The sequence below is a fragment of the Stegodyphus dumicola genome, chromosome X1 (assembly GCF_044657685.1).
Source record: "Stegodyphus dumicola isolate Sdum_Otavi_A_Nest chromosome X1, ASM4465768v1".
NCBI classification, from domain to species: Eukaryota; Metazoa; Arthropoda; class Arachnida; order Araneae; family Eresidae; genus Stegodyphus; species Stegodyphus dumicola.
In genome coordinates this window covers 152,911,928-152,938,577 of record NC_140780.1, presented here as the reverse complement: position 1 = coordinate 152,938,577, position 26,650 = coordinate 152,911,928, and the positions used below count along the sequence as shown (strand labels likewise).

Below are 26,650 nucleotides of genomic sequence, written 5' to 3'. Positions count from 1 at the left end.
CGCAGTTCAGAATTCAGTGTCGCATGCATAATATTTCTGTTAATAGGATTGATTATAAGGGATTGAAAACATTTGAACAGACAATAGCTCCAAATGAAATCTGGTTTCTAAAATTAAAGCCAGGAAACTAATCAATCGATTTTGCACAATGCACTTAGCCATCATTTCAATGGACTGCTATTACCAGCCTCTTTAACTTGTCTACTGTCTAGACTATCGCTACTTTATATATTATCTTATAAACAACTGAACCCTTTCAACTCGTATATATCTGAACGAATAATTTCATATGCAGTCTAGAATTAGACTTAAATAATGATTTAATCAAGACAGACAGAAATATTTATGTATATTTACTTAATAAATATATAGGGTGATTCAGCTGACTGTCTACAAATTTCTGGAAAGATTGCTTTACGCAAAGACAAATTGGTATCATATAAGAATGTCGGAAAGGTCACTTCTGTAACTGCTTTGGAAGTCAGAAACACTCCAGAAATTTTCCAAAATGTTCGTGACTCCATGCGCTGGTGATGTCAAGCGTGTGTTACTTACTGTTCATGATTGGAACATTAAACGTTTTCTGGATCTCAATGCATTTCAGAAATGTTTTATGGGTAAAAAAAGGCATTCCCCCCCTTTTATGTACTGCGTCTTTTATTTTTCGTCGTCTCTGTACTCTAACACACCAAGATGGCGTTTTCACCCTAACCTAGTTATACAAATTTGATTTTGAGCAACCTAGCCTTCCGAGAATTTTTCACTCACTTAGGTGATTCACACTGTATTTATGTAACAATACTAATGATGAAATATTCGAAAGCTATTTTAAAATACTGGAAAGTACTAACTTCATGATTTTAATGTGATACCCCTTGAGGGTAGAACGTTAAGTTGAACAAATTTAGGTTAAAAACATTTAAAACTGGAACTCAGTGCCCAAACCAGTAATAACATATATCACTGATCAGTTAAAATGACTTTCTGCGTACAATAATTTTTACTGTTATTATTTTAAAATCTTTTTTCCCCTCCAGTTTGACACTCTATTCTTGTTTAAAGAAAATTAAACAATTTTTTGCGTTCATGATATTAAAACAAATCAAATAAATCACTAGTATAATTTATTATTAACTGTATTTTTATTCATAACTATATAAATATATACTATATATTGTTATATATACTCTTAATATAATAGTATTTCAATACTGATATTTAACAGGCTATCCAAAAATCGTAATACCAGAGGGAAAAAAATAGGACAGGAATAAAAGAGTACAGACAATTTAACAACTTTGATTAAGGATGAAAACGCTTTACAAACTTATTAAGCTTAGTGCTTAATGAAACCTAAATTGTAAATTTACATAGTTGTATAGCAAAAATTAATTGTTTTCGAATATCACATTTCAGAAAATAATCGTACTAGTTCTAAGAGAAAGAAAAAGTAATAAATTACGTTTTGAACTACATATTTATTTCCCTTTAAAGTTTTTATTGCACAATTTTTCCTTTCTTCGCAGCTTCACAAGTTAGTGCTTTAGATATGGAGTGCACATCCCTAATGCTTTAGATATCACATCATAGTGCTTTAGATGGGATATGAAGAAATTAAACACAATAAAAAGAACTCAAAAGTAATAAATGTAAAATTCTGAAGTCTGCATTGAAAATAATTAATGAAACTTCGTCATATTAAATTAAAAAAGCTGCTATTCCCAGTTATGTTTCTTAACTTACCTTGTCAAAGGCAAGGATTTAAAGGAGTAGAAGTTAGAAATAATAAAATCAAAAAATTAAAAACCAGGAAAGAGCACTTACCTTTGTTCATTTATTTTAAAGAACATAATCTGAAGAGCGGAAAAGAGGAAAATTGTTTCAGGAACACGAGATATGAGCAATTATAATACTTACGAAAGCATAATAACCACCGTGCTTAGGCTGTTCAATGCGGCTGGGAAATTTTAGCATTATTCTTTTTTAATGTATTAAATATGATGATAATTAGCTCCCATCAAAGAGTAAAATTCTAGCCTATCAATCTCTGGTTTTTTACAATGAAAGTTTTATTTAGCAAGATATAAATAGCTGTGGATTTTATGAATAAGCTTTGTTGACAACATTTTCTACAGTTTATTATTCGGCCAGTTTAATGGTTTTTAATATGTATTTAAGAGTGTTACATTTATTCTGATGAGTTTGATTAGATTTTTTCAGACGTGAATAATAAAAGCGTCATATTTTCACTTACATGTCTTTACTAATGCACTAAATTATAGTAGTAATTATTATTAATTTATTTAGAGAGATTTATTTATTATAATGACTCCTTTAGAGATATACGTTGGCAATCAGGATGTAGCTCAGAGTACCCGGAAATGCGATGTAAGGTCGACACTATGAAGGATCGAAAAACTTTCTGCCGGCAAACGATCGACACAACAACAATTCAAAAACCGATTTTGGTCCCAATGGCCGTTGAAAATACTATGTTTGCACCTTAAAAAGTAATAATTTAATAACATTTATTCCTTCTTGATTATGCCATTATGCTAATTAGAAACCTTGTCTATTCTACGCCAATGTCGGTTATACACCGATGTGGATTCCATGCCGTTTCGATTCTACGAAATGCCGGTCCTATGCTGGTGTACATCCAGTGTTGATCGTATATATGTGAGGACTCTGTGCATGTAATAAAAGCACAATAATTCTCTTACTCATTACTATGTATAGATACCGTTGCGCCATTAAGAGAGCTAAAGAGTCCTGATATGCTGCAAAAAAATAAATAATTTCACCAGACAGGGAGATGAACTAATAAATCCTATTTCGAAATGAAGCTATGATAAAAAATTAATTTGGATCAAACTCATAATCCGAATACTCTATATAATGTGTAATATATTTCAGCACATGTCAGTTAATTAACTTTTGGACAGATTTATAAAAACTAGTCCCTTTGTGATAAGTTTATCAGATAACAGATAATTAGGATGAATCCGCAAATCAAGCACTATAACTTTTTCAATCTAATGATACATCGTACACGTAAATATACAAGCAATGTTTTAGTGTCTCTTTTATTTATTTATTTTTAATAGAATATGAATTATATTATACTGAGCTCTTAATCTAGAAAGAGAGAAATCTTAGCCTTCTTTTATCTAGAACTATCCAGACTTTCCTCAATATCTTATATTACCCATTTTCAAAATGAATTTTGAAATACCCGTGTAAAGTAATTTTAGAATGCAGCATTTAAACGATGATTGTAAGTAAGAAAAATTACACAGATTGTTTGCACATCAACCCTGCATTCAAACGAATAGTTAACCATTCACCGTTGTAATATCCAAATCGCTTCCATCCGATAGCATGTAATTAATTGGTTAGTATGGTAAAGAATGAAAAAACAGATTGGACACCGGAAGGATTAAATGTATTTTTATAACTGTACACATTGTATATTACATTAATAATGACACTAAGAAGAAGAATGTATACTATTAATGGAGTTTTAAATTTTTTGCATATCAAAATATTAAAAAACATAAAGGATTATTAAGCTAATATTCAGTTGGATTCTTCTAAATATTATATTTCTTTTACAGTTATTAACATGATTTCGTTTGAGTTCTTACAAATCTTGAAAATGTTGACTCCAATATATATGATTACAGTGCTTTGCGTTTTTGATTTATACAGTGTAGGAGAATTTAAATTAATGGGAAGGTTTCCTTACAAATCACGCACAAGCCTTTAAAGCGAAATTTTTTGCGTAAGGATTTAAGGTCCGTGTCGTGTAGATTCTCATGATCTCTAAGAAACGCTGACGTTGGAAAGGGGGAAAAAGGATAAGACAATGCATAATATTTCAGACTCAGTTGTGACGACAACATTTTTTATATGCATGAGACAGAATAAAAGGACCTTGTTCTTATGAATCACTAATTTGATCCACTGTATGGTATGGTACATCCTGCAAATGGAAGGGAAAGGTAGACAGTAAGGGAAAATTTTATTATTGGGAAAAGTTTTGGTTTAATGCTAATGCATTCATGGAATATGTTAATTTTAAGTAGACAAGTAAAAATGCGAAATTGCTTTTTTCCATCGACATAACAATTAAGTTTCTGAAAACATTAACGCATCTGTTGATATAAAGCAAAAACATTTCGTATTTAAATATTAGTGAGCTCTGACTGTATTAATAGTAGTTCTAAGCACATTAAATCAAAAGCTGAAACCACCTTTTATAATTTCCCAATCCAAATTTTTAATTAACTTTCTTCTCAGGTAGAGAGATAACAGCGTGGTAAACGAAAGTTCAACTATAGCTGCGTTGAGATCAGAAGGGATGCTATAACAGAAATTATTGATATTACGGATACTGTACAGCGAATAATAAATGAATTCATAGTGTAAGTACTCTAACAAAGAAGATAATTTACACGTAGCATTCACTTGTTCTCAGTGCCAAGCAATAATATCGCGATCAAAAAGGGGAAGAGTTTTCTTACGACAAATAATAGTTCATAGTAATATAAACTTAAATATTTATTGATTTTCGTACTTTTTATCAGTGTCAATTGCAGCATTCAGTATTCTGATGAAGTTTGTAATCCTAAATCTTAAGTATTCAGTACTTGCTATTTGAATGTTTTGAATTAATTTTACAAAATATGCCGCATATCATCTGAACCCCCAGTTTTTTCATTGAAAGATATACTATGCAGCCTATGCCACTAAGCTTATGCAGAAACCTACATTATTATTTGCCCCTGAATTAAAAAAAATTATGAAGATGCATTTCATATCCTGGAATTATACCGAATAAAAATATCTGATAGCTTCAAAGTTAAATTGAATTTATGTTAACACGGTATTACATAAGAATTCGTCAGAGATATGATATATATACCCATGTTGTCCAATGCAGTATACACTAGCCACGCGTGGCTAATGAGCGCTTCAATTGTAACCACTGTGATGAAAGATAGCTATACTTTTTATCTGCTTCTTAACTAATTAAATTGACGCACAAAAATTTTTACACTACAACCACTTGAAATTTTGATATTAGAAAATAACATTACTTCCTTATTAAAAGTAATGTTGGAAACATGTTCAGTCATGTTGGTTCATGTTGGAAACGTGTTCAGTATTTATTTTTAATTAATATCATGGCTGAAAATACAGTTTTATAAAGACATGGTGTGTTGAAAGGATTAAAAATTTCATCGCGTTGTCGAAAACATACTTAAGTCATCTATTCTTTTTAAATAAAATTTGCATGAGTTATCTATCTTCTGTCACATGGAGATTTCTTTTTTGAATAAAAATATTAATTAGTATATTATTTGAAATACAAAACAGATCTCTTATCCAATTTTCATTTTCTAAATTTTAAGTATGAAAATTGTTAACAAGTCCTATGCAGTGCTTTTAGGATGTCAAAACCAGAAAAAGTATATATGTATCTGAATAATAAAGATTAAAACAAAATGTTAAAAAAGGTTGCCTTTTAACATTCATTTACATCTTTTGTGTTATAAGGTATTTTCTCCCTTCTTTTCGCATGCCTTCCTGGTGTAACTGGAAACACACTCGACGTGTATTTGGGAGGTCCGGAGTTCGAATCCCGGCAAGGGAACTGTTCATTTTTCAGGGCTTGAGCATCAAAAAACCTAATGATTCTCTATTGTAAAAATTGCACTTTAAAACTAATGTCATATACCATAGTTTGAGAAACACTTGCTAAAATATTTCAGTTTTTTTAATAATAATACGTTCAATGAACGGCTGTTCGAAAGATTCACTTCACATATGCGGCTAGTATAATATTTACATTGGGCAACACTGGTATATACACCATTTGCACAAATCTAAATTGTATAAATAATTATTACTTACGATTATCATTTTTGTCACCACTCTTCGAAGTAGGAGCCATCACTTTCGTCGCAACGTTAGTCGGACTTAGTATCTTAGTTAGGAGACTCGATTCACTGTTTCTTTGCGCAACACTTGACTGAGATTTAATATTACTATATCCTGTTGCTGAATCTCTGTTGGATTTAGAATCTGATTTTCCTTTTTTATTGTCTCCTGCTGTTATATCTGCAGGTTCAGAGCTTTTTGATGACGATGGTGCAAGAGAAGATGAAATACCTTCGTCTTGAGGTTTTCGAACACTCGTTAACACAACTGCCTTTTCACCTGTAAAAAATTTAAAAAATAAGGTCATTACTCATATACTACAGAAATAATGCTAACTTAAGTAGAAAAAAAATAAGGTTACAATCTCATAAAATTATAGTCTGTGAAATAATAAATGTTATAAAATTTAACTCCTTTGGTAAACATAATTGCTTGCATTCAATTATTTAGAAATACATTCACATAATTATTTTCTTACATTTACATTTGTTATTTAATTTAAATTTGCTTAAATATCTTATTGAAACAAATAGATATGTTTTAACGAATTTCAGTTATTCGATTAAGACAAAGCACACAGCTGTCTGGTCAGCTCTAGCTCAGTTCTAATATTTTCAGTTCTGAGTATTTTGTAGTGATGGTTTTAAGCGTTGCCTTTCGTAAAGATACAACAATCACAAACATCCATACCTAATCCGAGATTCAACGGCTAAATCCCTTTCCTTTTTCAGAAAGACTGTTTGTCAGTTTAACTGAATACAGAAAAGTATGGGAGATCTACTAGTCTAAGAGAAGAACTTTCCTAAGGGAAACTAAGGGGAACTTCCTAAACTAAACTCATTTTTTAAGGGAAGCTTCCTAAACTAAATTTATTTCTGCATTACATATCAGAAAAACTGCGAAAATCTATAAGGAGACAGACCCGCTCGGCTGAATTGGAACCTGGCACGAAATACCAGTATTAAGTGGGCTTATCCACTCTGCTACGGGTGAGTTCTTTGTTTTTTAGATTGTTGTTTAAAATCCTTCTGATCCGAACTACAGCCAGATTAGGTCCACGAATTTCATCATGGACAAGAGGCAAGTTGGCCTTTAACGTTTTATAGGAGGTGCGAGTGTGCCCATTTCCGTCTCAATTCTGACAAAGAATCTTCCTCAGGGATGTGTTCTAAGGTCTCTTATCCCTCTTCTCTTACCACCAACCTCTTAAGATAACTTTCGGCTGACCATAATAAACATAATTATATAATGGTTAGCTAATAAATGTATATTATTGGGCTAAGCATGATATAGCTGATAGATCAATCTTTAACTGATGAACATATAATAAAGAGCTTTTTACGTTTATCAGCTAACGAATATTAATAAGTAAATAATATTTTTAAATTATTTCTGATAAAAGGACTTTCTTTCAAACGAATTCTCGCGGAAAAAATTCGATCATTATAAAGAAACTTGACACACATTGTTTGCTTTTTCATTACTGCGTATCTATCACCGCTGAAAGAACAGCAGATTTCTCTACTAGCTTTATCTGCTATTTTCCTCAAATTCACTTATTAAATCGAAATGAAGCAAAAATGAATTCTAAATAGTTAGGTTATGAATGAATGAATGAAGCTTTGTTAATCAAAAATAAAGCTTTGTTAATCAAAAATTAAGCTTTGTTAATTAAAAATATGAAACTGAAAATTCTGAAGGACTTGAAGAGGGAATTTGAATCAGCATAAATTAATAGCAAAATTCTGATCTGATTTGAGCAAAAAAGAAAATTCTGAAACTAAGAAAATCTTTAAAGAAAGCATTGACATTAGTTAATGCATAATATTCATATCTGATTCTTTTAATTATAAATTGATAGCAAAAGAGGAGAACATGAAATAAAGCATAGACTAGATGTGCGGCACACTTTCAGTCACATCATAAGTTTTTTAAAATAAAAGTTATATCTCATTTCTAAGAATCCTTAATCATTTATACACAAAACTGCATTAAATTTTAAACATTTTCTTGCAATTTATCAAACAGGTTTGACGGATGTAAATGAATAAATGACATTAAATATGTAGCAACATTAAGCAATGAAACGCAAAAAAATTATTCTAAAATGGATTTGGTAACATCAAAGAGTTTTCATCTATGTACCAAGCAGCAAAATTTACAAAATAATATATTATAAATCTCAATGAAAATTTTCTTATTTTATTCCCTTTTTTATTCCAAATTAATTCTTATAAAAACACTTTTTTAATCTTTTTTTAAAGTGTCTTTTGCTTTCTTAAAAACTCGAAGGTTAATGTCCCAAAGACAAAAATTAAAAAGATTCGCAAGAGGAGAGATACACGACGGGAACATCTACGTCAGAAACGTCCTGATGAGAAAGAACTATCAATCAAGACTCATTGTTATCCCTGAAGTACGGTCTGCTATTCTGAAAACCTCTACATGAAAGAGGTCTGACATACAGTTACAGTCCGAAAGTGAAACGTGAAAATTGCCTACATTGAATGTTAATAGCAAGACTACTCTTTTAGAAAAGCGACTTGAAACAATTTTTATCCTGGTTTTCCATATCATTACTCAATAATTTACACACTACCAATTAAATATTTCATTTTTTTTTTCAATACAAATACGAATTGAATCTTAGGATAGACTGCTTTATGAAGTTATTGCAATTACTGTATTTATTCGCATATTTCTTTCCTTAGCTTTTTCAGAAAACGATTTAGAAAATTATGGTTTAGAGTAACAACAGAAAATGTACACAGAAGGGGGAAAGTATATTCGATAAATGAAAATAATGCTAATGAAATGAATAACTCTTTAAAATAGAGAATGTTAGTGGATCTATTTATGTGCACTTTATATTATAAACAAAGTGCACATTTATGGGCACTGCGTTTCTTTTTTTTTCTCTTAGAAATAGTACAAAACGCGGCATTCCTACCTCTACATTTTTAAGAGAAAAACCTCAGCATAGCTGCCTTTGAATTTAATTAATTTACATGATCTAAAAAATAATTAAGGAAATGTCTGAAAATTTTCTACTATGTTAACAAAGTTTAAGCTTATGTTAGATTGTATATTATGACAAGGCACTGAGGGTTACCTATTTTATGAGGTATGCCTCTGTGGAAGATTTTTCTGAGCGAAAAACGCTAACATTCACGTAAAAATGGAGGGTGAATTCCAGAAAGTCCTAGCTACCTTTTCTTTCGGTCACCCAAGTACCCAGGGTAAATTACTAATGTTTTATCCACTCAGGCTACTGGTACACTAAAACTGGTCCAGGTGCAAAAGAACTGAGAATCGTCTTTCTAAATTATTGGCAAAACTAAACTGAATGCAGACCAAAAGGGATTTGATATAAAAAAAGGATTACCAGCCCTCAATGTAAACTATTAATAAAGCTAAAATGAATGCAGTTCGTTTTAAATTACTCATACTAAGATTTCAGCCTTTTATTTACGGTTTGCATCAAAATTTAAATTTATCTTTAACACTTCTCAGAACATCAATTTGTTAAATAAAGGAAACGAAAGTACTTCCTCTAATTTCTGCGAAAGAAAACAGAAAACTCGTATATCGGTTCCGAAATTCACGAACTATGGCAATAGTTACTAAAAGTTATATGAACTAACTAAATAATAGCTTCATATTCATCCTACGATGCGTTCAAAACAGCTACCGATTGTATCTTTAAAAAAACGTGACAAGTTAGACACTGAACAATTAACGAGGCTTCTGAAGAAGTCAACAGCATTGCACATTTACGTCACAGGATTGATTTGACACAGGGTCGCTTTACGTCATCTGGCAGCTCTGAAGTAGCGCATCAATTTAGCACCTAAGTTGCAGGCTATGTGAATAGAGGAGCGGACAAAGAAGATATTGCTCAATATCTGTTGCTGCGTTTAAAGTTGGTCTTCAGACATTTCTGCTTCATTGGCTGGTTCTTTCTCCGTTTTTCCAACTTGTGATATCAAATTTTATCAAATAAATATAATATGACAGTAAATTTCTAGGAAATATTTAGTAGTGAAGGACAAGTAACCAACTAATTGTTTTGAAGTTTCTGTCACAGGGAATTTTACTGATCAAGTAGAATATATTTGCAACTTCTAAGCAAAATTATACATACACGAATACATTTACAAATTCCCTAGGGTCAAAGAGATTAAAAATAGAATTTAAATATATATTTATGTCATAAAATTTCTGCTAAATTGTAAATGAGACTATTAAGGAATTTTTCTCCCTCTACTGCGTGCCTTCAGGGTGAAAAAGAAAGCACATCCGGTTAGCATCGGGAACTCAGGAGTTCGAATCCTGACGAGGGCAATGCACATTTTTTACGTTTCCTGCTTCAAAAAAATTTCTAAGTCTCTAGAATGGAGAAAGAACTAAAATGTGATGGATGATAATTAGTCCTCACCAGGATTTGAGGACTGGGTCATTGAATCCCCAATCGCGCTTTAAGTGGGAGAAAACGTACCATAATTTCTCCTTCCACACCGCTTGCCTTCGTGGTGCAATTGGAAGCACGACTGACTTGCAGTCGGGAGGTCCGATGTTCGAAGCCCGGAGAGACATTGCCCAGTTTTCATGCTTTCTGCTTCAACAAAACTAATCACTCCACAAAAGTCACAGTTCACGCAAAAGATTTCTTGTAATGAAATGGCAATATTTGTTTTGAAATAATGATCATTAGAAGAATTTTCAGATTATTCACATTAATGAATTTGTCTCTACGAGCAATAAATCATAGGTGAAATAATTATTTTTGACTGTGGTTTAAATAAAAAGAATAAATAACATTTTTTGCACATGCAATTAGAAGTTATGCAGCATTAAAATTTATTTATTAACTGAAAAAATATAATTTTCAGCTAAAATATTTGTGTAGATTTATTAAGATATGGTTAGTTGCACTGAAAAGTAAATTTCAGAATAGAAAACAAGAAATTTTTGCCATGAAAAATGTATATTTTATAGTGGTCTTCTGTTGAAATAAACGCATTTGTGATCACTTAAATGAATACTTTAAAAAAGAAGTTCTTTATTGACCTATAGATGTTTCATTATCCTGAGGTTTTCCTTCTTTTTAAGTTAACTTTTCCGGCCTTTCGCTGTTAATTATTTTGAAATGAAAGAGAACAATATATTTAGCCAATGAATTCCTAATACCAAGGGTAATAAAAAAAATAATTTGCAACAAGCTAACCGATCCAAAATTTGACATGATCTTTTGATTGAAAACTAATTCAAAAACGGATTTTTAAAACAAATATTTAACTAACGAAATTTAAAAAATAGAAATTAAATAAATAAATATAACACAAATATACTAAACTGGAAATGAACATAAAAATATATGAGCATTCATAAAAAGAAATTAATGTTTCCGTTGTCATTTACTATGCATAAATCACAAACTGAGCAGACGGAACTAGCATATTAGCGTGACAAGCGTATACATATATTTATTTATGTCCACATTTTCATCATCATAAAATGGCATCACTTGCGCTTGAGTTGAGTAAGATTTTGTTCTTTATGAACTACTCTCCTGTGGTCATATATTACTCGCGAAATCCATCGTTTTGGTGATCACGACCGACTAAAATAAATCATCTATTTTCTTTCAATGGTGAAAAGGCTTAGTGCTCGTTTCCACGAAATTCGTCAATATTTCAACGTACTGAAAGACTCCGCCTCTAGCTTTATTCGTGGTAGTCAGCCGTGTGCTTATCTCAATGAAAAGGCATTAACAACTGCTGGAAAATTAATAGCTTTGTTTTTATCTTAAAGAACGGATAGAAAACATCTGCCGCTCTCTATGGATCATGTTATTAATACATTTCCAAATACTTAGAGACTCCTTAGTTAAACTTGAACAAATAAACAAGAGTGATAATACCTTGACAGAGCTGAATAGAATTTATAAAACAGCGTTTAAGGGTCTCTAAAAGCAAAAAACTGTAAATAAAAAACTTTCAGGCACGAAATACATGTATACAATTCTATGTTTTGCCCTCTAACAATCGAATCTTCTTGCATGACTCAAGAATTCATAGTAGTGTATGTAATATTGCTTATGTTTAAAGCTATAAATTTCTTTTGTACAAGATAAACTGGTACATTTACATTCACCTAGCACAGTATGTGAGGTATCATCAGCGTCGGTATTGTCACAACCTTTTTCGGATTGTTTTAGTGAACAATAAATACTCTTTGATTTGGGTGTCGAGCACTTTTAAAAAAAATATTCTTTAATGATGATAAAGAGAAAACAGAGATATGTAGAAAATTACGATATCAGCTTTTAGTATTCTGATAACATGTTTTAAGTTTTCTTGAACAAAAGGTAAAACTATTTAATTCTAATTCACTTTCAGTTATATTCGTTTTAAGATATTTCATTTACAGATATTCCATCTAATCAACTGTAAAATCATTCTCTGAATAAGCGCATTATTATTTTTCTACACGAAGCTTTTCCAGTTTTTCAATGTTAAGTACGAAGACAACGAAATAACATTTTTTTAAAGCTAGCAAAATCAAATATATTAATACAGTAAACTAAGCATAAAAGATTTATATAATAAAATAGCAACAGTGAAAATTTTCATCAAAACTAGTGTATTATTACTTATTTGAAATCAAACAACGACGAGACGAGTTTAGATGCAGTAAGTTCTTTTCAATAATTAAGTATTAATAAAGGTTAAAATTTAGGCTTAACTAATATATTTACTAACCAACTTTTATTTAGAAATGAAATCCATTCATCTTTCATTATTGCTCACAATTAAATTGTAGAATCATTAAGGTTATAAAATTATACTTAGTCTAATGCTGGAACTTCAGTGCTATAACCCTAACAGACATGTAGGGAGTTATCGCTATGTCTGAGATAGTACGACAAAGATTTACGAAGGTTTTAAACGAATCCTTTTTATTTAAACTGACACTTAACAAAATACGGTGCAATTCATGCTAGCCACACCAGACGGTAAGCCTGGTTAGGGAAGCCTGCTGTGGTACCGCAGGGCCTGGTTTCGAATCCCCGAGAATTAATGAATGTTTGTAAATGTATAGTGCCCGCGCGGCATCGGGACACTCTAAATATGCGGCGAGACGAAAGTCCTCTCGAGAGGTTGGTGGTAAGGAAAGAGGGGTGAGAGATCACTGTCACTGTATGGTCCCCCCGGGGGTTGACTCAGGCGAACGCCTGGGAAGTACTGGTTAGGATCTGTACCTAGGCAGTCTCAACCATGGGGACATAACAACAGACTTCACAGAAGGCCTGAAGTCTCTCAGGACAGAGTAAGGCTCAGCAGGGACCGTACTGGTACTGTCTTGTCTGCCCTTGCTCTCTGGGATCGCAACATGGAGATTGATCCAAGGGCGGGGCGGTACTAATCCTGTTTGGCACCCTTCAGTTTGCACGGTCAGACGGTCAGGAGCCGTCTCGTTCCAACAGCATTGTCACTGTATGATGCTCAAGGCTCTTGCCAACAAAAGGCGCAATCGTACGCTCTTTGTCACGATGAATTTCGTGGGCTTGTTCCGATGTTACTGTCAGACAAGTGAGATAAGTCACAACAACGACTCATGCTACAGATAATCACAGCTTGGGGCAATGCAAATAAATAAGAACAGTTAAATAAATTTAAAATGTTGATCGGTAGAATAATCTGAGACTGCCCAATTAAACACTAAGCTACAAGCTGGCTCAATAAATTATTGGCGTTTCAGTTTAAACTATCGGTGGCGAGAGAACGCAAAGCTAATGTAGTTAATTACAATTACATTTAACTAGAGCTGACAGAATCAACCGCGCAGGCCAGAAACACTCTATATTTTAAGATTCAAAAACATCAGCTTAAATACACAACCAACTAATTTACATTCTGGTGAGGAATACGGGAAGAAGAAGTTAAGTAAAGATTCAAAATATAATAACTGGTTAGCTTAAAATAACAGCCTTACAAGGTTTATTGAAACAGAAAATGTGACAAATGTGCAATGCCTTCGCCGAGATTCGAGATCCGGACCTCCCAGTTACCAGCAGGAGTTACTTACGACAATGGAGGTAGGAAGTAAGAGGAGAGGCCTTAACCTGTTTTCCCGAAACACTGGCGATCCCTTCGTGGAGACCAAAACATTCAGTCACTTACCATTAAGGGGGGGATCAATGGGCTTTGACAGGATGGGATGTAAACATTTTGCAATTACGTCGTAAATATACATATAAATGTAAATATTTTCTACAATATTTTAGAGTTCTAAGTATGTGAAAAAATATATTTTTAAACAACATTGATTTCTGAAAGGAATTAAAAGCTATACTTTTCACAGAACAGTTTGCTTATATAATTTGAATGAAATATTTTCACAAGTTTTCGCAAATTACATTAGAAAAAAAAAATAAGGAGATTCGTTTATTTGGTGAAGGATTAATATTAATAAAATTAAGGTTAATATTAAAATTACGCTTTATTTCTTTTCTATTTGCAGAGCTTCTTCCTAAAATACTTTCTCAAATATGACGTGATTTTTTAGCCTCTGAGGCATCTTTTAAATCGAAAATCTGAGTCAATTTATAATTAATGCTCTATTCGGTCCATTTCAAATTAGAGCACCTTTTAATTTAATAGTGAGAAATACGTTAAATATTGGTGCTTATTTCCATGTACTTAACTTTCTCTGAATATTTCTGAAAGGGAATAAAAAAAGGATTTAAAAAAATATTATCTAAAACTTGTAACTGAGTTATTATAAAATGTAAGGGAATAATTCTTTATCAGTTTTTTTTATCTTTAATTTCAACAATACATATTCTAAAACTATTCTTTACTACTTCCTTAAGTAGGCATCTCATAGAATTTGCTTTACAATACCTTTTAACAGATTTCTTTTCAGGACCGACAATTCTTGCTTAAATAGTTTTCTAAACATATTTGTCAAGAGAATTCAATTTATGTTTACAATTAAATGTTAAGGTAGATATATTTAGATAACATTTATAATCATTATACATTTAGATACATTTAACAACTAGATTTCTTCACAGTAACTTTCACAGGAGTTTATGAATGAATAAATCCTTCATTTCCAAATACATTTATAAATAATTTAATAAATATTTATATATTTTGTTAAAGGCAGATACATGCTTTTTGCAAGCATATGCATAAATACCCATACATACACTGAAGTGACAAAAGTCATGGGATAGCAATATGCAAATATACAGATGGCAGTAGTATCACGTAGAAAATGTATAAATGCGAAGTGCTTTGACAGGGCTTTCATTTGTGTTCAAGGTATTCATGTGAAGAAACTTTGATGGGATTATGGCCGCACGACGAGAATTAACAGACTTTGAACGCGGAATGGTAGTTGGAGCTAGAGATCCACAGTGTCAAGAGTGTGCCGAGAGTATCTAATTTCAGGCATAACATCCCACCATGGACAGCGCAGTGGCCAACCACCTGCACTTAACGACCGAGACCAGCGACGTCTGTGTAGAGTTGTCAATGTTCACAGACAAGCAACACTGCGTCAAATAACCGCAGAAATCAATGTGGGACGTACGAGGGACGTGTCCGATAGGACAGTGCGGCGAAATTTGTCATCCTTGGGCTATGCCAGCAGAAGGCCGACTCGAGTGCCTTTACTGACAGCACGACATCGCCTGCAGCGACTCTCGTGGGGTCGTGAGCATATCGGTTGGTCCCTAAACGAATGAAAAACCGTGGCTTGGTCAGATGAGTCACGATTTCAGTTGGTAAGAGCTGATGGTAGGGTTCGAGTGTGCGCAGACCCCCCGAAGCCATGAACCCAAGTTGTCAACAGGGCACTGTTCAAGCTGGTGGTGGTTCCATAATGGTCTGGGCTGTTTTTACATGGCATGGACTTGGTCCTCTGGTGCAACTGAACCGATCATTGACTGGAAATGGATACCTTCAGCTACTTGGAGATCACTTACAGCCATTCATGGATTTCACGTACTCAAACAACGATGGGATTTTTATGGATGACAATGTGTCATGTCACCGGGCCACAATTCTTCGCGATTGGTTAGAAGAACATTCTGGAGAATTCCAGCGAATGATCTGGCCACCTAGATCGCACGACATGAATCCCATCGAACATTTATGGGACATCATCGAGAAGTCAGTTCGTCCTCAAAACCCTGCACCATCAACACTTTCACAATTATGGACGTCTATAGAGGCAGCATGACTCAATATTTCTGCAGGGGACTTCCAACGACTTGTTAAGTCCATGCCACGTCGAGTTGCTGCACTTCGCCGGGCAAAAGGAGGACCAACAAAATATTAGAAGGTATCCCATGACTTTTGTCACTTCAGTGTATTTCATATTTTGCATTTTCGGCATGCGCAAATCGGTAATTTCTGTGCATTCACTATATTTTTCGAGTAAATTAATTTACATACCCGAAATTTTTACTTAAGAATGAATGAAAATTACATGCATTATTTTTAATACCCACTCAAAGGTCAGTTTTTCTTCGAAATTCATCCACGATGGCATTTCTCCCTTTAGGCAGACAGCCCTTGCATGCCTTACTCTATTTAATAATAACTTAACCTGAGCTATGTGCCTAAGTACAATTATTTTAACATGCATAATTTTATATTTACATTTAGCCATCAAGTTTCAAACTTTTGACTTAAAACATGTTTTAGGATACATTCGTTATCAAATTCAAATTCTTCTAGTAAATATATTTTGGCAGAGCACTCAATACTTCTTTTAACGATTCTACCCTGTTTAATAATTCTCTGATAATATAATAAATAATAACTATCCATTTCACATTTATACATTAACCCCATTGTCATCAGATCGCAATCCAACACACAGTGAATGTTTCCTTTATGCGGAAGTGTCCCGTTTTTCGATTTGTACGCAACTGTCGTGTGTCGAAATACACTCAAAGTTGTTAGGGAAGCTTCTGGATGTAAGCAAAAAAATTCTGGATGTAACCGAATTCCAGCCGGACGTGCTTTCACTTACAGCACAAAGGCACGTGGTAAAAAGGCAGAAAAATACTTTACAAAATGATTAAAAGGAAGCTGGTCATAGAGTTTTAAGATCATAAAAGTTTAATAAATATCATGAAACCATAAGGATTTAAGTTGTAAAAATTCAATAAAAGTAAAATTATTTTAACATGCATAATTTATCACATAAATATGTATTTTGAGCATACGTAAGCTTGTTAATAGATAATAACATATCTGAATTTTCGATATTTTTTGGAACGTCTTTATGATCGCTTCTTTTTCTTTTAAAAGAAATTGAATCTTTGAATTTTATTTGTAGTTCTACGTTATTTTAAATAAATAACTGGCGAATTTATGATACCCATCCAAAACCTAATGCTTTTCAGATTCGCCTACAGTACTCTGCAAATGCGTTAGAACAACGCCATTTGTACATTTTTTTTTAGGTTTGTACATCTGCTCCTTTTTTTTTTTTTTTTTTTTTTGCAAACATTACCGCCGATAAAATACATTAAAAAAAAGAAAAACAAAAACAATGTAGTTTCCTTTGGAATTTTACTTGACTATATAATTGTCATTTTGTAAATCGCAGATGATTTTGCCGTCAGATTTATTTCCTGCAAAATATGTTTAGATTATTCTCTTTTCTTTTGCGACCAATAAAAACCAACAATTTGTTAACTTTTGTTGCTTTCAAAAACCCAACAAACTGAAACCAATAAAACCCGTTTTTATTGTTCCTTCATGCTTTTATTTAAGATTAAATATGTTTAGCATTTCATTTTTATTTTGTTATGCAAAAAGAAGGTTTTTTTTCCCCTTTAATTTGAACTCGTATTTCGTAGTTTAAATTTTAAAGTATAAAAGAAAGGATAAAATATTTCCATCCTGAACTTGCAGAATAATTATATACGAAGTAATTCAAATTGAAGAAAAATTCAAAAATCAAAGCTACAGAAAAGCAGAATAAAAGCTTTGGATAACATCGGTTGGACAGTTTGAAAGACTGCAGCAGATTCAGATTTTCACCTAATGTTGCAAAATGTACTATAACAGGGAGAAAGAAGTAAGCAGTTTTCAAATAGGGGAGGCAGGCCAACAGAAATAACTTACTAAAGGCAACATTAGATTTCTTCGATTAAAGATCCAGAGACAAAGCGGAACCCATGAACAGACGCAGGAGATTATCAGATCTTTGACAGAGTACAGAAAAGTCTCTATTGACTCTTAAAAATTTGTGATAAAATGAGTTATTTGGATAATTTACTGCAAGGAATCCGTTACTCCATAAGTTGAATTTAATAAAGGGCTTAGAAATTGTTAAGATTCTAAATTCTGATTTGCTTGGTTACAAATTTACTACAAAGCTAATGCAGAAGCAGGTGATGTACTTCAAATCCTGCAGCAGACGCAACAGAACATAGACCTTAATTACTCTGAACAAACCAGAGCGATTTTGCAAAGCAAAAGCTTGAAAATTCCGAAATAAAGCGCTAATTAAAGCGTAACTGATTTCAAGCAAAATATTATTTTTATAACTATTTCATCAATTAAACGTAAATACTGCTATTGTCGCTTAAATGAAATTCAAAAATCTATTGTTATATATGGTAACATGTGTTCCTAATTGTTTTTACTCAGCTCTAAGGAAAATAAAAAAATAGCTTTGTTGTGAATTTTTTTGCATGTTACTTTATATGTTTCCTTTCAAATTGAGTTAACTTTATTTTTTTAAAACAAATTGTCCATTGTTGCTTTCTTATTTTTTGCTATTTATTTGAGTACATTCTTTTGAAATGGGAGGAATGTAAGAAATGTCTTTTTACTATTTTTTATATCGTATGATATACAATCTTTTTATCTTGTGATGTCTCAAATGTTAGACAGTTTGGTTTTCTAATCATGGTAATATTTAACATTCAAAGATTCATATAGTCTATTAGTAATAGTTCTTTCTTTGATATCATGTATTATTGCTCATTGTAAACTTTCTTTCTTGTCTCTTTATTGATCTAATATGCCTTATGTTTGACATATTAGTCTTACATGCCTTATGTCTTACCTTATGTATGACATTGCTAAAGGGCAGAAAAATAATAACTTTGTCTGAAATAATTTCGCAAGGTAATAAAAAAATAGTGCTGCTGTAGTATTCTTGTTCTCATTATCTTCATATATAACACTAAATACCGTGTATTTTCAAGAAGATGATTATTTAAAAACATCGTAGTTTACCAATCAAGGAAAAAATCTGTAGATTTGGGTTTGTATTTATATACATGGAAAAACACGCATTATATATTTTTTAAATTTCAAATACACATGAAAATTACATAAAGCTAAACGAAGTATTTTCATTCAGATACTGAATTTTTGTTAAATGCTTTTCTGCCTTTCCTATAGTAAAAGTCTATTTAAATAAACATGAAATAAAGGCACTGATGACTTTTCAGGATAAATTGAATTTTAAAATTCAACAAACATTACATTTGGCCAATAATTTTTCCTAAACTATATGAAACTTATAAACATAAGCAAGGTTTTCTGGATGTAAGTTAAACGATTAATTTGAAGAAAGATGAAAAAATCGACATTTTGTTTGAAGTTTTTGCAAAATATATTTTTCGGCTAAATATTGTTTACAAAGTACAGGTTCTAAGAGAAGAAATTCAAATTTAGAAACACATTTTTATAAGCTGCATTTTCATCCAGAAAACACCTCAATAACTCCTATTAATGTTGGGAAAAATAAAATGTAAAAAAAAAAAAAAAAATTGAATGTATACCAGATTTTATTCAATAACTTGAAGATATGTCGAGGAACTATTCTTGAAAATAAAAAGCTATATTTAACACGCATAAAAAAGACGATAAATACGTGGGAAAAAACTCTGAGACATGAAATATATGCTTAAGAATGATCTGAATTTCACGTACAGACTCGAGTGGCTTTAGCAATTTACTCGTAAAAAGAATTTTCCTTTCCTTCCAACAAGAAAAACAGATGAAAAGATCGTATGAAGCATATCCTTTTCCCCCAAGAGATCTTTTCCAGCATTCGCTTATAATGAATTCCTCGTCTACCATTAAAAATGAATGAAAATGGAAGCTCTTAAACTACGAAATATGAATGGGAGTATTTATACGATTCTATTTTTAAGTTCATTGAATTGGCAATTGTCAGAAAGAGCTCATGTTCTTCACTAATAATCACAAGCATTTTGCTATGCACATAGATAAAAAAAGACAACATAGCGCGTTACAATGAAGCAATTACTTATTTAATGGGGCAGATATAATTTTCACAAAACAATACTTCGTATAAGAAAAATAGTGCTCCAGAAAATAGCTCCAGAAATGTACACATCTTTCTCGGGGAAGATATTGCAGCTAAGAAGTAAAATGTGACTCTTTTCTATAAGGGATTATTAGAGATACTGACATCACATAAACGCAATATGATCATTATTGCATAATTAATGCCATACTGATCGCATTATATGTAAAATAAAATTAAACGTGTACTCAACTATCAGTTATCCATGCTAATTAACACGCGGGAGTGCCCAAATAATCGAAAAACACGGAATAACCTAAAAATGGCCCTGAAAAACTTTAATTTAATCCACTGATAGAGTAAAATATGAAATCTTAAGAGGTTTCAAATTAACGTCATATGGTGTACTGATTAAAATGATTTAATTAAAATAGTAATAAAATTTGTGTCTCTATTCAAGACTATTTCCAGTAAAATTTGTTTATATTCATTCGATTTCATCTACATCTACATTATCTTCTTTGCAGTCTTTTATCTCTTGTGATACTGTAGCAAATTTATCTTGATCTGATAAATTTATATAGCCTTCCCAGTATATGTCTCTCTCTATTTGTATTTTCATCGCCTATATTTCAAGCCCTTAAGCAACAGAAATGAAAATCGATGCTGCTATCTCTTTACCGGCAGAATGTTATTATATAATGCTAACAAAGTTTGATTTTCTATCCGTAAGTAAACGATATCCTCCATGCCGTATCCATGAGATTCACTGCACCAAAAACTGAAACGTCCTTTAAAATTACTTCATTTTTTTTTTTTTTTAGCAATTCTTATCTAGCACGAGAACAATTTTTGAAGGTGCACAGATAATCTGATAAACAGCTAATCCGTGCACCAATAGAGAGAGTTATAGAGACATAAGATTTTTCGGAGTAGGAAATGAGAAAAACTAGCTGATCACTTGCTGGGATTTGAGCCACGAATCTTCTGTTTTCTAGCCGGATGCGCTACCACTTATATGCCAACAGTACATTCGAGGAGTTGCGGTAATTCTTCATATTATCCCCCATTTAAAGAGCGACTGGGGAAAAGAAGCATCAGATCTAGACGACCATTCAGATAGTCACGGATAAATCCATCATACTTTAGTTCGGAAACCATCTGGTTTTCTAAAGCAGGAAGCATAAGAAATAAGCTATGACCTCACTGTTCTTCGAATAATGTATCATCCCGTGTTGGCCGTACTAATTACTTACATCATGGCAATACGCACGGAGAAATGCGATCTGCGATTCTTTTTTTTAAAAATAAAATTCCATTAAATTTTATTAATGAGATTCCCTGAATTAAAAATCGAAAACTTCTTTATAAAAATCGCACGTAGTTATCTTCTTCACATACTAGCCTGGGGGCAATTTTCGGACAATGATGTAAGGGTAATCAGCAAAGCAACTTCACATACAATGAAAGATAGAAATAACAAAGAGGAGAGTTAAGGGCACGAAAATTTGGAGAGAAATAAATTTAAAATGAGCATTTGAAGAAACAAAATTAATTATAAATGAGCAAATGAAGTGAACTAATTCAGTTCAAAAGCAAATAAACTCCATATCAGGACTTGAATCCGAAAGAGTTTATAACAGAATGAAACAGCATATCATAGGAAAAGTAACGTTAAATGGAAGAAAAATAATTGTTATTTTCATATTATTTTTACTTTGATATAATATACCTTATGCTTTCCACCAGTTTTGTTTAAATTCTACAAAATTGGCTCAAATCTTATGGCTTTCTTTTCAGTTTCCAAACTTTTTAATACATATAAAAATCTTATTTTATAAACCGTCAAGAATATTTCTCATAAACTTTAATTTTTATTATTCTGGAGTCTAAAATATAATGGTAAATTAACAAATTTTTGAAAAACTCATGAGAACTGTGTACAACAGAAGTAACATCTTCGTCGAGGACTTTCTAAAGGAAACTGGCTCGCCTAGGGGGATGTAAGGAAACTTTCTCGGAATTAAATCCAAAACAAACTTCTAGCATTTCTAAGATTTATCCATGCTCCATTTTGAGACACTGGAGAAGATATTAGAAAAATAAAATTTTGTAATGGATTAAATAACACTTGAACAACATCTTCTCTTACTAGTTAGATTATGACAAAGAACATGAGGGCTATCTGCTTAAAGAGAAGGATACCTTCGAGGAGGATTTTTAAAGAAAAAATGGCTAGTATTCACGTTACACAAGTGGGGGAAATACGAAAACTCTCCCATGCAGACAACCCGTTTACAGAGATTTGAACCCGGCTCAAACTACTGGTATTCAGCGATTAGTTCCATCGCTTACATACTGTCTTCAATGAGGGTCTTATTAATTACATCGTACATAAAGATTTTAAAGTTACGAAAAGAATAATATATTTAAAGGCTTTATATTACATTTAAATTCATATGAAGAGTCATTAGGTTTTTTTTTTTGGAGCAGAAGAGGTGAAAAATGTGCAATGTCCTCGCTGGGACTCGAACCTGGACCTCTCGAATACGCGCCGAGTATGCTACCGTTACACCACGAAGACATGCTGAAACGAGGGAGAAAATACCTTACATACCCCCTTTTGAAGGGCGGCTGGGAATGAGGGGAGCCAGTTGCTAAATCCTAGTGGTGACGAATTATCATCCACCACCTTTTTTGTTCGGACTCTATTGTAGAGTCATTAGGTTATTTTGAAGCAGAAGCCATGAAAAATGAGCAATTCCCACCCCGGGACTCGAGCCTGGCTCTCTCGAATACGCGCTGAGTGTGCTACCGTTTCACCACGAAGGCATACTAGAAAGAGGGAGAAAATCCTTATCAAGTTAGAAATCATTTGCAGTTTTCGTGATGCAACTGTTCTGTATTTCTAACACAACAAAGAAATTGTTAAAGAAACAAAGTCGCCTTCTATACGATTTCAAAATTCTTGATGAGTATTTTTTCGATAAAATAATCTTCTCTGAAGAGGAAAAATATTTAAAAACTTTTCATTGTGTATACTTGACAAAACGAATGAAAAAGAAAAAGTAGATATTGAGCTTAGAGGGATAGTTTTTTAAAAAACAGGAAATGAAACTCACACAAATTGACAAGTTTTTTTTTTGTTTGTTTGTTAGGTAGATATTTCTAGCTAAGCTGCTACTAACCTAGACATCAAATCTACTATTGCCTCCTAGTAACATTATTTCAAGGAGACTTATACAGTACAATATATACATAACCACTAATGCTAGCTGACAAAGGCAATAAACGTATATGAAATGAGAAATTAAATATTTAATCGTATAAAAAAATTCTTTCCTTTGGAAAAATGAAAGACTAGAAGTAATTTGTTTCATCTTAAGATAAGAATTTTGCACTTTTAACACTCAAATTATAGAGAGTATTCCATACAAAAGTATATGCAGATCGAATTTCAGTACAGCACTACTTTTATTAGTACACATGCAACAAACCGCTTTGTGGCACTTGTAATATTATTAAAAATATAAAGTGTCTCTGCCTGTATCATATAGATCAGATTAGTACCGTTTTCGGATAAGCAAGGGTATTATTTAGAACGATCTGTACCTAAATTCACTACATTAAAGAATAGTTATTAGAGAGTTCTTAAGATAACATTTCTCTGTTTGCTTAAATGCCTATGAAAACATAACGCGCCAACAATACAGAATAATAATAATTTCTGTATTATTAATTAAATACCATATAACATATAAAGTATTTCTTCCGCCTTCTGAGCAGGCCTTCGTGGTGTAGTAGTCTGCACACGGGGCGCGTATTTCAGAGGCCTGTGGTTCGTTTCCTGGCAAAAACGTTGCTCATTTTTCATATCTCCTGCTTCCCAAAAATTCCTAATGTCTCTACAGTGGCGCCCGAACTAGAAGGGTGGTGGGTGATGATTCTCCACACCCAGGATTTGGCGATTGGGTCCCCTAAAACTCCAGTCGTCCTTCAAAAAGGGGGAAGTATATAAGGTATTTCTCCCGCCTTCTTAGGGTGCCTTAGTGGTGCAGTAGTCTGCACCCTGGGCGCATATTCTAGAGTTCCGTGGTTCCATTCCCGGCGAAGGCGTTGCTCATTTTTCACATCTCCTGCTTCCAAAAATATCCTAATATCTCTACAATTTAAAAACTCACTTCTAAATACTGAACTACGACATAATTAAAAATACGCAAGAAGCGCAAAAATGAACTGAAATAAGAACTAAATTGCTAATTTTAAAAAGAAGGAAGTAATTTTTAGAATGCAACATTCTTTAATTTTTATCACATTTTAAATTAGCAATTATTTTATACAATATCGTGCTTTTAAGTTCTCACAGTAAGATTAAAGTCTAAAAAAAAAAAAAAAAAAAGAGACTGGGAAAGTTGTACTGCTTGATACGTAATATCCAAGCAGCAAATTAAAAAATGTTTTTCCTTTAAAAATATGGTTTTGAACATGTCAACTTAAAGAAATAATAATTTATAAATCTATAAATAAGAATATTCTCACTTCGAAAACTGTTGTGCTAGTAAACATTTACGATTACAGAGTCATGTACCACCAAGTAACGCTAGCTTAGATTCAAGCATTATAAGATTACGCGCACCATTAATTCAATAAATTAACATCTTCTTACATGAGAAGAATTATCAAGAAGTAAAACTTATGTAAGACTATATTACAATAAAAATGATAAGAACAAATAACGGTAATAAAAAGTCACAGACACAGAAAAATGGACAATAAGATAAAACTACGAAATCGTGATTAATAAATTCAAAGTACATAAAATGATTAAGATCCAGTCTTAAAGGGTTCCACGGGTAGCTTGTTCCACCAAATGCAGGTTTAAAATGCAAAATATTTCCTAGACTAGAAGGTGATAACTCATTTGCAACATGTAATGTCTGTAGTGTAAAGAAGATAAGTATTTAAATAGCAAAAATAAGCAAAGACACAATGTTAAAACTAATGTTCTTTTTTTACAACAAAGCATAGATTTATGAAAAAATGTCCGTATTTTACATCCCTTATTACAGAAAATTACATGAAAATAAAAAGAAAAATAGCTCGAAAATCAATCTGAAACTAAATATGCCTCAAAGCAGAGCGAATAAAAAATTTACGTCAGCAAATTCTGTAGTATACTCAAAAGTCTTTTAAGTCATCCTATCAAATCCACAGGTATATCCTTCTAACCATAACAAGCCATGTAGAGGAATAAGAGATATACTTCAAAAATATGAATGCAGTTCCTTCAATCGCGTCAGGTGCTTGCAGCAGGGACAAAAGTCATTTTTTTTCTCGGAAGAAAAGCAGTTCGTTTCACAAGCTGAAGGTCGGCGAATTCATGTCAAGGCTTCTTTTGCATTTGTCTAACTCCTAACAATATACGATAGAGAAACGAATGATCTAAACATTTATATTTCGATTAATGCGGTATTTTCTCTTAAATGTGGAAGTGCTTTTTACAGATGCTATTTTCACAAAGCTAAAAGAGGATCTTTCGTCTTCAGTTCACATTTTTAATTATTGCTTTAGGTTATAATATTATTTCTATTCCCTTGATATGTAAATTAAAAATTGGGTATGGATGAATCGAATGCAAATATATATAGTATTTACATATATACTACACTTAAGTTATATTATACCATTAAACTAACACATTTTAAAAATGAAATAAATTATATTTATATTATACACACACACACACGCGTAAACACAGTGCATTTATATCTAAATCATATATATCTGTATCTGTATCGTTTCTCTTTCCCTCCCTCTCTCTCTCTCTATATATATAAGTATAAATGTCTTCGAGTACTTCAATAATCTTGCGCAACAAAATATCTCTTGAACGTTTTGTTGTTAGCCTATGGCATTTTAAGAAACGAATCAAATAAGATAAACTTTCTGATTACGATAATTTCACTCCTGTGGCACATTTAGTAAAAATACGCAAAATTTAAATACTATTTATACGCCCGTCTAAGAAGAAAGGTACAATCAGTACATTTTTCTAACTAGAGATTTTTAACCAAAAAATATCTTTAATACGCAAAATTGGCTCCGAAAAATAATTGTAAAAATTCCTTAACTTAAAAACCACTGTCAACCGATAAAAATGAGTCAACTTCAGGAGCCATAGGAAACATTTCATTAAGCACAAAAGCACCTATCACATAAACACCTATCTATTGGCCTTAGAGGTTTTAAGTAATAAAAGTATTAACGGTGCAAGGCAGATGGACTGTTCTGCATATAAAAGAGCAACAACCCTTATTTATCAAGAATAACCTAATCAATACTATATTGCGGGTATAATATTGACGGACATGCGAGGGCCTTA

General features: G+C 32.3%; 1 protein-coding gene across 9 annotated transcripts in view; it reads right to left on the bottom strand.

Annotated features, from left to right (window-relative positions):
- The window catches only part of Pka-C1 (Protein kinase, cAMP-dependent, catalytic subunit 1), a 581,879-nt gene that overhangs the window by 124,849 nt on the left and 430,380 nt on the right, over positions 1–26,650 (bottom strand). For all 9 annotated transcript variants that reach the window (XM_085808130.1, XM_085808129.1, XM_085808131.1 and 6 more), the window contains one exon: positions 5,920–6,225. In XM_085808130.1, the coding sequence (XP_085664256.1) occupies positions 5,920–6,225 (306 nt within the window). The remainder of the gene's footprint in view (positions 1–5,919; positions 6,226–26,650) is intronic.